The sequence below is a fragment of the Aricia agestis genome, chromosome 19, assembly GCF_905147365.1.
Source record: "Aricia agestis chromosome 19, ilAriAges1.1, whole genome shotgun sequence".
Taxonomy (NCBI): domain Eukaryota; kingdom Metazoa; phylum Arthropoda; class Insecta; order Lepidoptera; family Lycaenidae; genus Aricia; species Aricia agestis.
This window is the reverse complement of record NC_056424.1, coordinates 10,000,001-10,016,620: the sequence shown is the minus strand read 5'-3', so window position 1 is coordinate 10,016,620 and position 16,620 is coordinate 10,000,001. Positions and strand designations below refer to the sequence as shown.

General features: G+C 36.8%; 1 protein-coding gene across 4 annotated transcripts in view; it reads left to right on the top strand.

Moving 5' to 3' along the window:
- The window catches only part of LOC121736403 (latrophilin Cirl), a 343,009-nt gene that overhangs the window by 199,231 nt on the left and 127,158 nt on the right, over nucleotides 1–16,620 (top strand). For all 4 annotated transcript variants that reach the window (XM_042127572.1, XM_042127571.1, XM_042127574.1 and 1 more), the window contains exon 2: nucleotides 16,200–16,577. In XM_042127572.1, the coding sequence (XP_041983506.1) occupies nucleotides 16,268–16,577 (310 nt within the window). In that variant the 5' untranslated portion in view covers nucleotides 16,200–16,267. The remainder of the gene's footprint in view (nucleotides 1–16,199; nucleotides 16,578–16,620) is intronic.

The following is a 16,620-nucleotide window of genomic DNA, read 5'->3' as shown; positions in this document are numbered from 1 at the left end:
CCGGCAGTGTTCGAACTTGGGGAAAGGTCCGGGCCCAGGCCCAACTTACAATAGGCTTTAAAGATTCAACTTTATTGACTTTTTTATTATGATGTTTGAGATTTAGAAACTCAGGATCCACACGTAGGTATTTGACCAAAAATATATAATTTTTCATTAGTCTGTTCCAGTGCTGGGCGAGGACTTCCCCCCTCCCGGTCATCTTCCCACCGCTGCTGATTATTACATAAGAAAAATTATTCCCCTAACGTCGTAAATGGCCCCAAACAAGACCAATGTCTCATTTTTAGCCACATTTTATTATATGCGATACTATGATTTCAGTATATTATGACACAGATATTATGTCATAAAACAAAGTTGTATGTAAATTGTCAGATGCCGTGAGCAAGTGCGGCACAGTCGCCGCTAACGACCCAAACTTCCCAAATTACGATAATTACCTGACATTTCGGGAACGCATGATACATATTTCTGGCAAGTTTTTCTAATTTCAGGGGCCTTAGTGAGACGCGGCCTGAAAATTTGATCATGAGATTATTTTATTGCTTTTTACAGCTCATTGAATTGTTTACGCGTAGTTGTTTTAAAACGTAGAGTTAGTTAATCCATGCATGGGACTGAAATTTTGACTGAAAAATCTAGAAAGTCGCGTTTGGGAGAGATCACAAATAGTAATGTAACTAGACATTATAATAGGAAAGTAATTTCTTAGAACTCAAGTCAGTTATACTCATTCCTCGCAATAAAAAACTGAATACCTTCAGAGATGTAACAAGAAACCCGAACTTGAGTATGCAAATTTTTCCATTCGATTTGTTTCCCAAATAAAGGGACGTTTCGTCCCAATAATAAGTTAGCTGACGTCGCAAAACTGAATGCCATCAGATACCTTTATAATACCTTTGATGGAACCCTTCATAAGAATCAGCTTTTTGTTCGGGACTCTGTTGAAAATCTTTTCTTTTCAAGGCAAGATGTACCAAATACATATTTCTAAGTCACTGAAAGGTACCTTGTGTAGGTTAGTTATAAAATAACACATTTTATAGTAATCAATACTAGGCAACCACATATTATTAATTTTATATATTAATCCATCTGCTATAGAAGAGGAAGAGAGGTATGAAGCATCTTCATACCTAAGTTAACCGACGACGTAAGAAACTAAACGCTTCCATTTGGCAAAAGAAAAATAGTGTTGACTTACTTATTTTATCTACTGACTCTATTATGTATAGGTATAAATATTAGACTCAGATAATAACCCAACCAATTTATCCACAAATACCTTATTTTTCCCCTAAACAAACCCTCAATTTCCTTTAAAAAGCCAGCTGCAGCGCTGTCAGTAATGCCGGGAGTCGGCACCAACAAATGACCGCGCCAGGCTAACGCCTCTATTCTGCTGGACCCAGGTGTACCGGCCACATTACTCCACGTCATGCTGTACAGTTTTTACCAAATAACCTGCGAGAAATACACGAGGAGAAATTGGAGAACAGGCTTAAAAAATTGTGCTGAAGTCGGACCAATAGAAGTAGTTATGAAGAGGACATAAGAAATGGACTCTCAAAATTAATATTTTTGTAGAAAATTTAGGTACATATCAACAAAAGCTTTGGTAATTTTGTCTAAATAAGAAAAAAATATTGACAAAACTCTCCACTCAGTCCAAATACTTTCTTTACTAGGACGTTCCAGTAAATTTTCAACGCAAAAAATTGCCTGGAACAACTGCAGACATGTCAGTTTGTAGTTGAACTAGTTTCTGATCAAGCGATTTACCGTTCATGTATAGGCGGGCATATTGTGATTTCACGAAACATTTCTTTTTATTCCACGAAAAAACCGGCAAGGGTTTTTATACCAACTAATCACAAGTACGCCGTCTAACTTCAACCAAAATAGTCCTCGCTAAACTTAACCACTTAGGGAATGTCCAAATGCCAATTAACATAAACTCCGAAAATCGCTGCGTTGTCTTGCCAATTTTCATAGCGTATGTTTCCGTTATAAAATTTTTAGTGGAACAACGGTTTAGTGTGATGCAGGGGTATAAATTCTAGTTTTTATCTTTGTAATATCTCGTCGGGGGAAGTTTATGCTGGGACTCTGAGTGGGAAATATTGAATTCACACTCGTGTTCATTTCGCCTTTCAGATGTAGTGTAAGATGGTATTATTATACGTTAAGTTTAGTATGTTTAAACTTCGCTTTATTTAATTCCTGTAGGTTTGTGATACTTTTTTATAACGCCTTCGTGGTCTAGTGGTATAGAGTGCGGCTCTTGACCCTGAGGTCGTGGGTTCGATTCCCGCGTTGGAAACATGTTATTTCCAAGTTTGGTTAGGACAAGGCTGCAGGCTGATCACCTGATTGTCTGACAAGTAAGATGATCCATGGTCGGTCCTGCGCCTGGTCTCTCGCCGGTCGTGTCGGTCTTCCGTCCCACTGGGTTATGAGAGTAAAGGAATAGAGAGTGCTCTTGTGTACTGCGCACACACTTGGGCACTATAGAATTACTCCCGCGTAGCTGGCCTGGTTTCAATGAAACCGGCCACCGTCACCGAAACCGGTGTGGGAGCTATTATTATTATTATTATTATACTTTTGAGAATTTATTGCGCTTTTTGTAGAGTGTAAGCTCGTAAATCGGAATTCATTTTGATACTAATGGCAACATTACAGCTTTATAACTATTTGTTTCTCATACATTACTTAGTTCCTAAATTATAAAGAAAGGAAAGGCACATTCGTGAATTACATACTTGAGTAGGTAGGGTTTTAAGTGTCTACTGTGACGAAATTCAAAAGGGTGAGAAAAAATTCACCACTTAAAGTTCATTGCACTTTTAAACTTTTGGCAAACTTTTTACTAATTAGTCGCTAATCGACGGTTCGGTAATCGTTCAAGACGTCGGGGGATCCGTTTAGCTGATTGGCGAGGTTTAAACCAATTACGGCCAATTTTACTAACAGATCTGGTAACGCTTGCCTTTTAGGGGGATAATTGCCTGAGCAGGCAAAGGTGTCATAAGTGCTTTGCATGAAAAATCTGAACACTTAAGGCTGACCGAATACACAGGTTTCCGTATTCAATTTCCGAATAAATTTTTTCGGAACTCTGAATCCATGTAAGAAGTAGAAAATACATTAACTAGCGCACACGTTCGCTTTTTCCGAACGGTACGAGTTCCGCACGTGAAAAAAACGAACGTTTGCGCTAGTCTCACGGAACTTTAAACCGTAATTTCATATTAGGAAATCACATACGGAAAACGTGTATAATATGCGGTCAGTCTATAAACTCCATGAAAACCGAACTTACTAACCAACAAGGATGCTTTGCACTATGTATTCGCACAAAAAAATCTTGCCATTAATAAGGGGAAAATCCACTACATAAACATTTCTTCAGAGCTGTTAAAGCAATAATTATGAGGATTATTTCAATTAATATCTGACACTGGGAAATACGAAAGGTAAACAGCCATTCATCTTCACAATTCCTTGGTTTGGCACAGGTGCTCCTTCGGCTTTTGATTAGGCTGTTTTCGGGAATTTTCGACGTTCCGTTCGTTGAAAAATATGGCTTTACACTGTCTGCGGGATGACAGTTTTATGATTTGAGGAATGATTGAATGAACCAAATATTTTTATTAGGCTTATGGCCTGTTTCACCACTTTCTGATAAAGTGCCTAATAAGCTATTTACAACTTTTTTGACAGATTCTCCATACCTTATCTGTCAAGTTAATTGGTGGATAGCCTTATCAGGAAGTGGCGAAACAGGCCCTTAACCTTGTTCTTCGCGTACAACTTACAATTTGTGTAAAAACAAGAATACGACATTTATCCAAACTAGATGACTCTTGCAACTCAAAAATTAGTTTATCGCGCAGGAACCATACATTTTTCAGGGATAAAAAGTATCCTATATCATTCCCTGGGTCTCAAAGTATATTCATACTAAATTTCAGTAAAATCGGTTCAGCGGTTTGGGTGTGTAGAGGACACAGACAGACAGAGACACTTTCGCAATTATAACATTAGTGTGGTCACAGTACGAGTGTGGTTAGTACCTATATAATTATGTTTTGCCAGCGGCTTCGCTTGCGTGAACTAGTATTTCTGGCATACAACTAGAGACCCCAGTAAAATAAAATATTTATTGCGTTGAAAGATAAGAAACAGACTTTCGCTTTAATATTAGTATGGGAGTGTGGATTATTTTACTTACATCTAGAAGCCCGCGTATAACCTGCACCTGTTCTAAATATAGCGCCACCTTATACAGACTCTGGCGGATCCAGTACGCCTACTATGAAACCGTTCTGAGACTCAAACAATCGGACGAGAATGCCGCGTCCTGCTCTAACAACGTCGTTTCACGTATGTTAGAATAGGACGCAACATTCTCGTACGATTGTTTGAGTCTCAGAACGGTTTCGTGGTACGGGCCCAGGTATAACGTCCTAGCCTCCAATACCTAATCGAATCTATACCAATAAAGAGGTAAAGTTTGTTAGTTTGTAACATTGTAGAGCGTGATCTCTGGATTTACAAAGTGAATACTTTTTTTTCTATGTTATATTTTAATCAATAGAAAACCACCATATTTGCGACTTAAAATGTTATAGATTTTCAAAATTGAAAAAAAATAATTCCACCGGGGATTTCAATAGGGGATCAAAACTTGTATGTTAGCAATTATACTTCGTACAAAAAAAAAAAAACTTGTTACATACTACGTATAGTACGGGAGAACCTAGAACTTTTTTTTTATTACTATCAAGCTAATTTTTTGTGAGCAGCTTCATTTTGATAAGACGAACAACATTTTTATTTGCGGAAAATCTCGAAAGTGGTAGCTAACAGAGATAGAAAGGATTTCACACTTTGAATTGTTGGTCCTAAAATATGGACTGTTTTATTTTTAGGACAATATTACTCTTAATTTATTTGACTATGAATCTATCAATATACAAAAAATTAGTTAGGGTTCCGTTATAGGGTTCTGTAATCAACAAACCTGGTTGACTACTAGCCAGGTAATACTTAATAGTATTCGTAAACCAGGTAATAGACTTCGTAAATCCGTCAAACAAAAGCCAAAGTGCCCACAAAATATTATCTTTTCTCTACGATATTGTTCAAATAAAATGTATTAGGTATTCCAACGTGAATAACATTTCGTGTAAGCAGTACTAGTGGGAGTGCATTTGCCAAATCGCGGCGAACAAGATGTGACGTCACGCTTCTCAGATCACTAGGGCCGCGTTCATAAGGGCACAATAGACATAACTACCAGTAGTTCGACTACAAAGAAACGGACAGGTTTCAATATCTGTCAAATTCGTCGGGTTTCACTAGGATTATGAACGGAATGTGCCTCGCGCTGGCTGATAAATAATTTATTTTGAAATATTTGAAATAAAGATTTCAAATTTGGATTCTGACAATTTTAATCACATGTGCCAAAACACAAACAACAATACGACCAAAGAGGAACACGTCCATCGAATATGTCATATTTTTAAATTCGTAGGTAACAAGTTAACAACCCTTGCGACGATTTTCGTCATAATGCGTCAAATTTAAAAATTTCAACATCAGTCCTAAGTCGGCATACTCTATCATTCTGTCTACTCTGATAAGGGTGAGGCCAAACGAGCGTAATTTGTGAGTCGTGAGTCGCACAATTTCGGCTGGCAGAAAATCTGCTGCATTCAGTTTCATACAAAAGTCATGAGCGTAATTTTGTGAGTCATGATTTGATGAAAAGATATTTACGCCACCGAAATTCTGCAAGAAATTTTTTTTTGGGAAGGGTAAAAAATGTTAAGGTCGCGTCGGGACACGTGGTCAAAAATTCGTAAGATATAAGAGTAGACCACGGCACGCGCCATATTTTTCATATTTTCTACACGCCATCGACTTCATCAGTTTACATAATATGTCAGTATACAGTCTTAAGTTATTTAGAGTAATACCTGACCAACTTGATATTAAAAGCACTTGTTAAAAATGAATAGATTAAAATATCCTTACTGAGAAATAGTAGTTTTAGCTTTATTTATCTTTAGCTTGGGTTTTCTCTTTTTCTACTACTCAATTGTTATCCGACAGCGCCCAGCTGTCGGATAACAATTGAAAATCTATTGTGTCTGCGATTCCCACGATCGAGGTACATATTAAGTTACAATAAAAAACCGCCATCTTGAAATTAGTACTGTGCACACGCCCTAACCCTTAAGAATAGAACTTAGCTTTCAGGACAATTTGTAACGTCGGTTCGTGAAGAATTCGCGGGATTTGTCGGCCCAATAATTTTCAATTTCGCGCGAATTCGATCCCCGATGTAGTGGGGATTACCGCGGTTTTGATGTATTAGGACCGTTGTAGCATGGTTATAGTTCGGTTATACGAGTAGATAGGTTTTACGCCTCAGTGGTCTAGTGGTTTAGAGCGCGAGGAGCTCGTGTGTTCGATTCCCACGTTGGAAACGTGTAATTTTCAAGTTTGGTTAGGACAATGCTGATCACCTGATAGTCTGACAAGCAAGATGATCCATGCGTCGGATGGGCATGTGAAAGTCGGTCCTGCGCCTGATCCCTCACCAGTCGTGTCATTCGGCCGTCTCACTGGGCTATAGGAAGAGATAGTGCTCTTGACGTGTACTGCGCACACACTTGGGCACTATAAAATTACTCCTTCGTAACTGGCCTGATTTCAATAAAACCGGCCACCGTCACCGAAACCGGTGCGGGAGTTATAATAATTATTGTTCGGTTATTGCACGGTTATAGTTTGGATAAAGTTTCCTTATGTAGGGGTTATAGTATGAGTAATAGTTACTTAGATATACTTACGGGGTGTAAAAAAAAAGTGTTTTGATGTATTTTGACCGTTATACCACGGTTATAGTTCAGTTACAGTATCCATAATAATTATGTAGCTGTAATAGTACGGGTACTACTGAAATGTACAGGATGTAAGGAAACTAAGAGTGCTTTAAGTGTCTAAACACACCATGTCGAAGTTTCGCGGCGGAAGTTCGGCATGATTACGTCAGCAATGTCAAACGCATACATGCGACGTAATTTCGGCATGGTATGTTATCGCCCATCGGTAATTTAAAATACATTGCAGGTGGAATCAAGCTGAACTTCCGCCGCGGAACTTCGGCATGGTGTTTTTAGACACTAAGATGTGTATGGGTCCCTTCACCCTTGTATCGAGTTGAATGTGAAAGTAGCAGCGCTGCAAGAGTTACGTTTGTTTTCTATGTTTGTATGAGAAGCGCCCCTACCCCCTAGAAAATTTTGTCCATTCAATAATTTAAAAAATTGGCCAAGTGCGAGTAGGACTCGCGCACGAAGGATTCCGTACCGTTACAGAGCAAAAATAGTGTTTTTTGTATGGGAGCCCCCCTGATTTTTTTATTTTATTTTAATATTATTATACTTATTGAAGAATATGTATATAATTAAGAATTTTGTGCCAAATGTCTACCTGTTGTCATTATTGATAACAACCAAAAAAGGCCAACAAATCGACATGTTTGTTGTATGGGAGCCCCCTTAAATATTAATTTTATTTTGATTTTAGTATTTATTGTTATAGCGGCAACAGATATACACAATCTGTAAAAAATTCAGAAGTCTAGCTATAGCGATTTTTGAGACACAGCCTGGAGACACACAGACGGATAGACAACGAAGTCTTAATAATGGGGTCCCGTTTTTACCCTTTGGGTACGGAACCCTAAAAAGTAACTATTATTTGTATTCAGTTATCATATTTTGCATCAAAATTGGGTACAATTTTTTTTCTAAACCGTTTACCGTCAGAATTTCCCTCTTAAAAAATTGAATGTAGGCTACAACCGTAAACATAAAAGATTTAATCTCCTAATACATTTTTTGGCTTCCAAAGTAGGCCATTAGGAAGTAGGCTGCAGGCCAAAATATAATTTGGCCTCAAACTATATTACCCAATCGGTTTGTTTCCCGTTTGTGGTCAGCCCAACATTGGGGTAAATAGATATTGTTGATGTTTATCGGGCTAAATTATGATATCACTTCATTTGAATATTGCTAAACGTATTCAGATTTTATACAAATTAATATTTTCTGATATTATGTTAATAGGTTTTCAGAAAAGAAACGTGTGCATAAGTTTTTTTTTTTCGTTTCAGATGACTAATTGTGTAAATTTTAGAAGAATACTAGGTGACTCGCCTTTTTGCCATAATATGACGTAAATTCGGGTATAATGAAAGATTTTGGAAGATTCTCAGACCTACTCGATAAGCGCACAAAATTTCATCGAAATTGGTCCAGTATTTCGGATATTTCGGAGTAGTTTGATTAGGATTTAAACTGCTAGAATTATATTTATTCTTTTTTTAAACATTACTTTCTTGGAATCTTATGTTCAGTAATTCTCAGCTAGATGATAATAATATAAATGTGGGATTGAATATGTTTTAGTGAACGAATGTGTTTTAATATTAAACATGCATACAATATTATACTTAGGGCCAGTTTCACCACTGATAAAGTGCCGAATGCCTATTCACATCTTTTTTGACAAATTCTCCATACTTGGGGCCTGTTTCACCATTTCCTGATAAAGTGCTGAATAGACTATTCACTGCAGCGTTTTTGGCAGATTTTCCATACTTCATTCCTGTTTTAACATTACAACTAGTATAGTATATAATACAACTCTTTCAAAATTAAGTATACACTATATGACTTACCTATATTATTGTTATTATTATTCTGTTACATATAACTTTATAGAATGCTAATTTAATATAGGTAGTATTTTAATTAAGGATCACAGATTACTAGTATAAATATTTTGTAGATTATGGATTGTGTTTGGATTGTGTTGAATATTGATATCTTCCTCGCCTTCTTTTTTATTTATGACATAATATGTCCATTTTTTTTTCTTCCCTTCACAGGTGCAAAAGGTCTATATGGAATGTTATGATATGTTTTTATGATTGATAGAGTAATATTAATGCTTAATAATTAATTATTAATACAAATGTTCAATGAATTTTAGTTATTTATTGTTAAAATTTCAATTAGTTGATTTCATATTATTGTTATAATTTTATAGTAAATGTTGATAATTGCATGTTTACCTGATTCATTGTTAATTTCTATTGAAATAATGGAGACTTGGGAAGTTGGGACGGCTGTGAGTTCACGAAATGGGTCAAGCGGAAGACCGGCGTTGGATACCTGCTAGGTGTGCCAACACTGCCGAGCTTGGTCCAATTTGCGGCTGATTTATTTAGAAATTGTCATTATTTTGTTGTAATATTATCATAATTTAAGTTATTTTTATTTTTTTTATTTTTTTTTTTTTTTATGAAATAAGGGGGCAAACGAGCAAACGGGTCACCTGATGGAAAGCAACTTCCGTCGCCCATGGACACTCGCAGCATCAGAAGAGCTGCAAGTGCGTTGCCGACCTTTTAAGAGGAAATAGGGTAATAGTTGAGGGTAGGGAAGGGAATAGTTGAGGGTAGGGAAGGGAATAGGGTAGGGGTTAGGGGATTAGGCCTCCGGTAAACTCACTCACTCGGCGAAACACAGCGCAAGCGCTGTTTCACGCCGGTTTTCTGTGAGAACGTGGTATTTATCCGGTCGAGCCGGCCCATTCGTGCCGAAGCATGGCTCTCCCACGTATAATATCTTATTGTAATAGTAATAGCTGCAAATAAATAATTATTCTATTCTATACTATTCATTTGTCAAGTTAAGTGGTGGATAGCCTTTTCGGCACTTATCAGGAAGTGGTGAAACAGGCCCTTGATCTGTCAAGTTAAGTGGTGAATAGCCTATGCAACACTTCTCAGGAAGTGGTGAAACAGGCCCTAAGTAGTCTGTAAATCTATGTATTATATAATAACAAATACAATAGTAGACAAACTTGGTAGTCTGTAAATCTATGTAGTATATAAAGACCACGCTCTACCGTTCTCGCACCAAAACAACACAACTCAGAACTTTTTCCGAACCATTGCAGTCCATAGTAAACACGTTTACGGGCGATGTAACAAATATGTCGTAATTTTGGACACCTGTACGGTCCCAGCCTCTCCCTGGAAGCGAAGATCCCTAAGATCTTAGTAGACTGTCTAGTCTCCACTCTATTGCCCATATACAGTACACTTTTGTGGAAAAATGTAAGTGGATGGTTGAAAATAATAGTGATGATTGGAATAAAACAAAGTCTGTGTTTGTTGATGTCCCGAATTGTTAAGTTTCTAGCTCAATAAACGAATTAGGTGCAACGCAATCCGGATAAAATAAGCAGCCACTTCAAAAAAGTTTGTCTCGTATTATCACATTATTAATACGCGAACGAAAAACTTTGTAACCCTTTTTACGAAAAATGGGGTAACGTAGGTGCATGAAATTTTGCACAGTTATAGTTTATATGGTGAAGGAGTGCATCGAACTAATATTATTTTGAAATTATGCTTTTTTCATATATATTTTTAACAAATAAAACGTTACACACACTACGACACTATTACTAGGAAAAATGACAGATTTTTGAGTGACAAGCCTATACATACGAATTATACTCTTTTATTTATGGTTGAAGTCTGTTGACAACAAGTTGACAAATTGAAAATGGATTACTGTTTTTTTTATTTAATTTTAGATACTACATAATTAGACAATGCTTAAACGGCCAGTCTGAGATCAGCTGAGACCCAGAGACAAGAGTTGAAAAAACTATGATGAAGTCAATATTTTTTACAAAATATAGGTAGTAGTCCTAATGTCGTTGCAAGTAAGGTCGAATTTCGACCATTGGGCGATCTCTAGTTCTACTGAAAAGACAAAATATCACATTTCGTCTGATTTTTCTTCAGTTTTTATTTTTTTTTACTAAAATACCTTATTTTAATAATGTTAGATTAATTTGATCACAAGGTTGTACATAATGTTATTCCTCCATTTATCTACTTCCTTACATTTTAAAAGCTCCAAATTAGACTTTGATCACCTAATGAGGTAAGAAGTAAAAAAATGATCAACATAAAACGTAGCGCCTGATGGCAAGTGATCCGGTCCCAGGTGCATTGTTGGAGGCACTTACCTAAAGGGCCAGTCAGGGGTTCACAACCAGTGGCACATAAATATTTTATCTAAAGCTTCGCGTTCGACAATTTTATTACACCTACTTATTTTCTGCGTGTGAGGATCTGAATTAATAATAAGTTTGAATGCTATTGAGTGTATAATGTAAAACATCCAATTACATATTGGCACTTTAAAATGGCTAATACTATTTAACCATTATAGGTTGATTGCCAACAATAGATAAGTTTCTCTACTTGTAGAAAATTGTAGGTATATAACATTTTTTATCACAGTTAATAAACAACTATTTAATTAAGAAAACTTGATAGTATTAATTTGTGATGTATTTTTTACAATTAAGAGAACTCGTAATAAAAGGATAACAAAACATCAAACTAATTAAAATTTACAGTATCAAACCAACTTCAAACAAATTAAATTACGAATCGAAATGCTAATGAAGCTTTTAGATACATTTTAATTAAATACTTCGAATTCTATTAAAAGCATAAAAACTAAAAATTTTAGGTACATACCCTAAGTATTAAAATCTACTTTTTCATACAAATATGTGAAATGGTTACAAGTCTCTTTGTACATATTTGAAATATTTCAAAGAATCCTAATCATATCATAAAATAACTAGCAAACTTTATAATTACCGTCGGTAACATTTTCCCATTTAAAAATCATTAAAACCCTCCTCCGGTTAGATTTAAGGTGGAACTAATGCAGCATCAGAGTGTAGTAAGATTAATGAGCCGGCGCTCGCACCTGAGCCTGATAACTGGAATAGTTTCCTTTCTTTTAAATTCCCCTTTTCTATCTTTATTTTCGTGCATTTTATCTGTGTGAAATAGATAAAACTCGTGATTTCAATTTTAATATTTTGTTCGAAATTTAAAGTTTATTCTTAGTAAGTTACACTTTTTCCATGAAGTAAAAAAAGGTTGAACACATCTGAAAAAAGTTTAGAAATGGAAATAAAAATTATTTAAAAAAAGAATTATTCTATCAAGTTAATTATCAAAAGACCCGTTCTTCTACTTAACGAATTTCCGTCAACCATTAACTAGGGCACCCTGTAAACAAGATTTACACAGGGTGTACCAGTAACTCGAACAGTGGTTTTAGTGTTATAATGTAATTTATGTTCAGTTTAAAATCGTGTAATGGTCACTATCCACTGAAGTATGCCGCTATCGATCAAAAATAACAAGCTACCACAGTATACAATATACAGTAGACTGACAATGTCCTGAAAATCAGCTGCTCGACATAGAGACAAGTTTTCTCCGTTCTCACTGCTCGTATCAATGTGATACTGAGAGGTGGACATGAAATTTTATTTAGAAAGTAATGATTAGTACCGTTATTATTTTAACACCAAATATCAAGTATATTAAATAGCAATTTTTTTAAGTTTTTTTTACCACCTGCTACTTAAAGTTATCTAAAATCACGGTAAAGTGTGAGTGCGTCGGATTCGAACATTCTACTAATGTACCATCAAGATCTACTGCAGTGGTCGGCAATTTTTTTTTTCTCGCATGGACCATAAAGTGGCTAAATAGGCTATGAGCCACACCATACTAAACATCTAAACAGACAGACCGACAATCTTTCTTATTTAGGCTGTGTTCATACCAAACTGACTGTCAGCCGCCGAATGTGAGCGCACGTTACGCAGTTTATCGCATTTCCATGCATATTCACTTTTTCGTTCACACCTAACCGACAATACGTTATTACGCTAAGCGTACGCGCGGACATTCGATACCGTTTATTTCCACGTTCACACTGGGGCTCACAGTGAGCCTGCTCACATTCGGCGGCTCAAAGTCGGTTTGGTTTGAACACGGCGTAACATTAAGGAGTGAGCACACTGAGACGGGCTCATCGCAAAAATCCGCCTCCATACAATTTGTATGGAAGCGGAAATCCGCTGCGCCCCGACACAGTGTGCGATACGCGCATCCGCTTCCATACAAATTGTATGGAGGCGGATTTTTGCGATGAGCCCCGGCACGGCCCGTGTCAGTGTGCTCACTCCTTTAGTAAAGATTTGCAAAACATTAGACCGCGGTTTGCCGACCGCTGGTCTACTATATTTTATTTATATTGTGCTACCACGTAAGTCCCGGTCTAGACAAGACTAGGTCGTTAATCCTAAAACGTCTCACTCTTATCCCTGTCAGTGGGCCGCAGGTGCTATCCCACTCACTATTATGTTTAAGGAAGGAGACACACTGGCGATTTTCACAATCAATAGATATATACTAATCTATCTATTACCTCTTCACGTCCAAACCGGTAAACCGATTTCACTGAAACTTTGTATACAGATACTTTGAGTCTCGGGACAAGACGGGAATTTTAACGCTAGGGAGTTGTTGCGGAGGCCGTAATCTAGCGTTTTATAAGTTCGAAAAGATAGCGGTTTTTTAAAACTTCAAAACTTCATATTTTTTTATCGGATACTTATAATAATATGATTTAGATGAAAATAAATAAATTAAAAACAGTGACTTACTAGAACGATCATACCTTAAGAGGAGTCCACACCGCCGTTTTTCCATACAAACGTTATCCCCTGTTTCCTCCCTGGATAATGCCGGCAGAGTTATGATTTTTTTCCTGAATATCTATGGCTACTATTAGCATGTCCCTATGTTTTCTTTTTTTTCATAATTTAATTATTAAAAAAGATAGGAACGTCCAAAAAAATGGCAAGATATTCCTCTGTGTTCAAACACTCAGAAAACAAAACTGGCTAGAATATACAAAAAAAAAAACATAGGAACACAGCTCAAGCCTTGCTTTAATTCTTAATGAAAAAATTACTTAAATCGGTTAAGTTTTGGAGAAGGAATCAGCGGACAACGAATCGAAGATTTTCTGTTCTTTTGTTAGAACTTTTGTCGTGTTGTCTCTATCGCGCTCTGCGGTGGGAGACTTGAGATTGGTGAGACAGCAATACATTTTCAAATACCTATTTTCAATTTCTCTCTCCCCTGGTGTATCCTCTTAAAGTCAATTAGAGGATTGTTGTCATATGTTGTGTCACTAAACGACCAGCTGCGGCCAAAGTAATCATGATTACAAATCTGTCCGTAATGCCCAGTCTACGTCGATCATGGCCAATCATAGTTCGCAATCGCCTATATTTATCCATCATGGAGACCTTCTCTCCACAAGAGCCATGATGATTTTAGTGTGGATTAAACCATAATGCTTCTGTGGTTCAGTAGCTTAGTCGCACTGGGCTATGGCCTATGAGAAAATAGAGATGGTGCTCTTCTGTACCGCCCACCACACTTGGTCGCTATAAAATTACTCCTGGGTCTTTAGGCCTACTACGAAACCGTTTTGAGACTCAAACAATCGAATGAGAATGCCGCGTCCTGTTCTAACAACGTAATTTCTCGTTCGTCAGAATAGGACGCGGCATTTGGGTCTCAAAACGGTTTCGTGGTACGGCCCCTGGTTTCAACGATACCAGCCACCGTCACCGAAACCGGTATAAATTAAGAGCCTGTTGCACCACTTCCTGATAAAGTGCCGGATAGGCTATCCACAACTTATTTGACAGATCCTCCATGCTCTATCTGTCAAAGTGGTGGATAGCCTATCCGGCACTTATCAGGAAGTGGCAAAACACCCCTTTAATCTTGTACCCGTGTACACTACGCCTTCGTCACATCCTTGTCACATGTGATGAATTTCTTATTAGATTGTCTCTACCGCCTGATACGTTTTACTCGGATGTTCGACTTTATCAAATTAAATTGTATTTTCCACTTCCAGCTATTTCGAGAGGAGTCGGAAAATAGACAAAAATATTAGGAACTTCTTAAATTTAGAAATAACTGTGTCTTATTTGATGCCAGAACCCAGACCTGACTAACAATAATCATGGTGAAGAAATCAGTTTTAGGAAACCCGTGTTGTCTTTTGCTTTTAAATCAAATCAACTAAATAAAATTATTTTTGCGGTGTTGACGAATAGGTAAAAAAACTGTAGTAAACGATTTCTATTGTTCAATTTGGTAATAATAGTTGTTTAATTTGCAGTATAGTTTTAATTAATAATAATAATAATAATAGCTCCCACACCGGTTTCGGTGACGTTTTAATTAAGTTTATTAGTTTTAATTATCTTAATATATATATTTCTTGTGTGCGTGTGTATGTGACTGAACTCCTCCTAAACGACTGGACCAATTTTGATGAAATTTTTTGTGTGTGTTCGTGGAGATTCGAGAATGGTTTAGATTTACAGTTTGGTCTACTGGAAAATGTTTTTTCAATTAATTTCTTATTTATAAGGAGTTGTTGATTTTGGAATGTTTTACATTAGATCCGGATGGACGTTGCCATGGTGACATAATTATTTAGTCACTGCAATAATAATATGGGCGAAATACTTTATATGGCAAAACAACGTTTGCCGGAACAGCTAGTTTATTATAAAAAAACTGAAATGAGTCAGTCAGTCTAGAAACTAGGACAAATGCTGTAAAAGTGGAAAGTACGTGGTAAATCCGTTAATGTTTACAAACTAATTAACGCGTATATTCTTTCTGCGGTTAGCTGTTTGTTGGAAAATGTGACTAATCCTATCTATGACCTGTCCTAGCCTTTGTTTAATTTGAATAGTGATCAACGCTTGACGTGTTAAATGTTAAGATTTAAAATTAAAAATATACTTAATTTATTTATTACCTATATCGTTTAAATATAATAATATCGTTTGGTTTTAAATAAGGTATAAAAACGTGTGTGACTCGGAGACTGCCGCGGTTAAGTTATTGCATAGCATTTTTTATCAAATTATGCAATTATAGTTCGCATACGTCTAGTCGCACGCACACGAATACCGTGCTGAAGTCGGGCAACGCCGCACCGCTGTACCGGTTGGAGTGGGGGTTGTTAGGTTTTTGCGTTACGGAATTTCTTGATGCGGTCGCCGTGCTCAAAGCCCGCGATGAAAACATTGCAATAGCTATAGTGGTTTATTTTAAAATAGTTAAAAGTAAAACAGAAATTAATGTTTTCTTTCCTTCTTTCCAGATGCGAGCAAGAGAAGATGCACCGATTTGACTACATCACAATACACTAGACCGGCCAAATCATCCGAGATGAGGAAACCAGACACCCTGGATCCACTGGAGAAGGCGGCTTCCACCAAGAGGATCAGCCTTCTCGACCAGAAAAACCTCCTAGAAGACAGAGGAGGCATATTACCATCAGACTTTAAAAGAAGTGTTTTCGAAAAATATAAAATATCTAGTAGTATAGGTGATAAGCGAGTGACTTTTAGTGAAAGAAATACTTTTAAATTTAGTGAAAATACTCGAGGACTGTTTATTAGAATAAAAACTTTATTAGTTGTGTTGTTAGTGGCCATCTTTGTTGAAACGAGGCTGCATGTTGCGGCGAAAGGAGCAGGTAAGTTTATTTTTCTTTCTTACCTTCTAGGGTTATCGAGTGC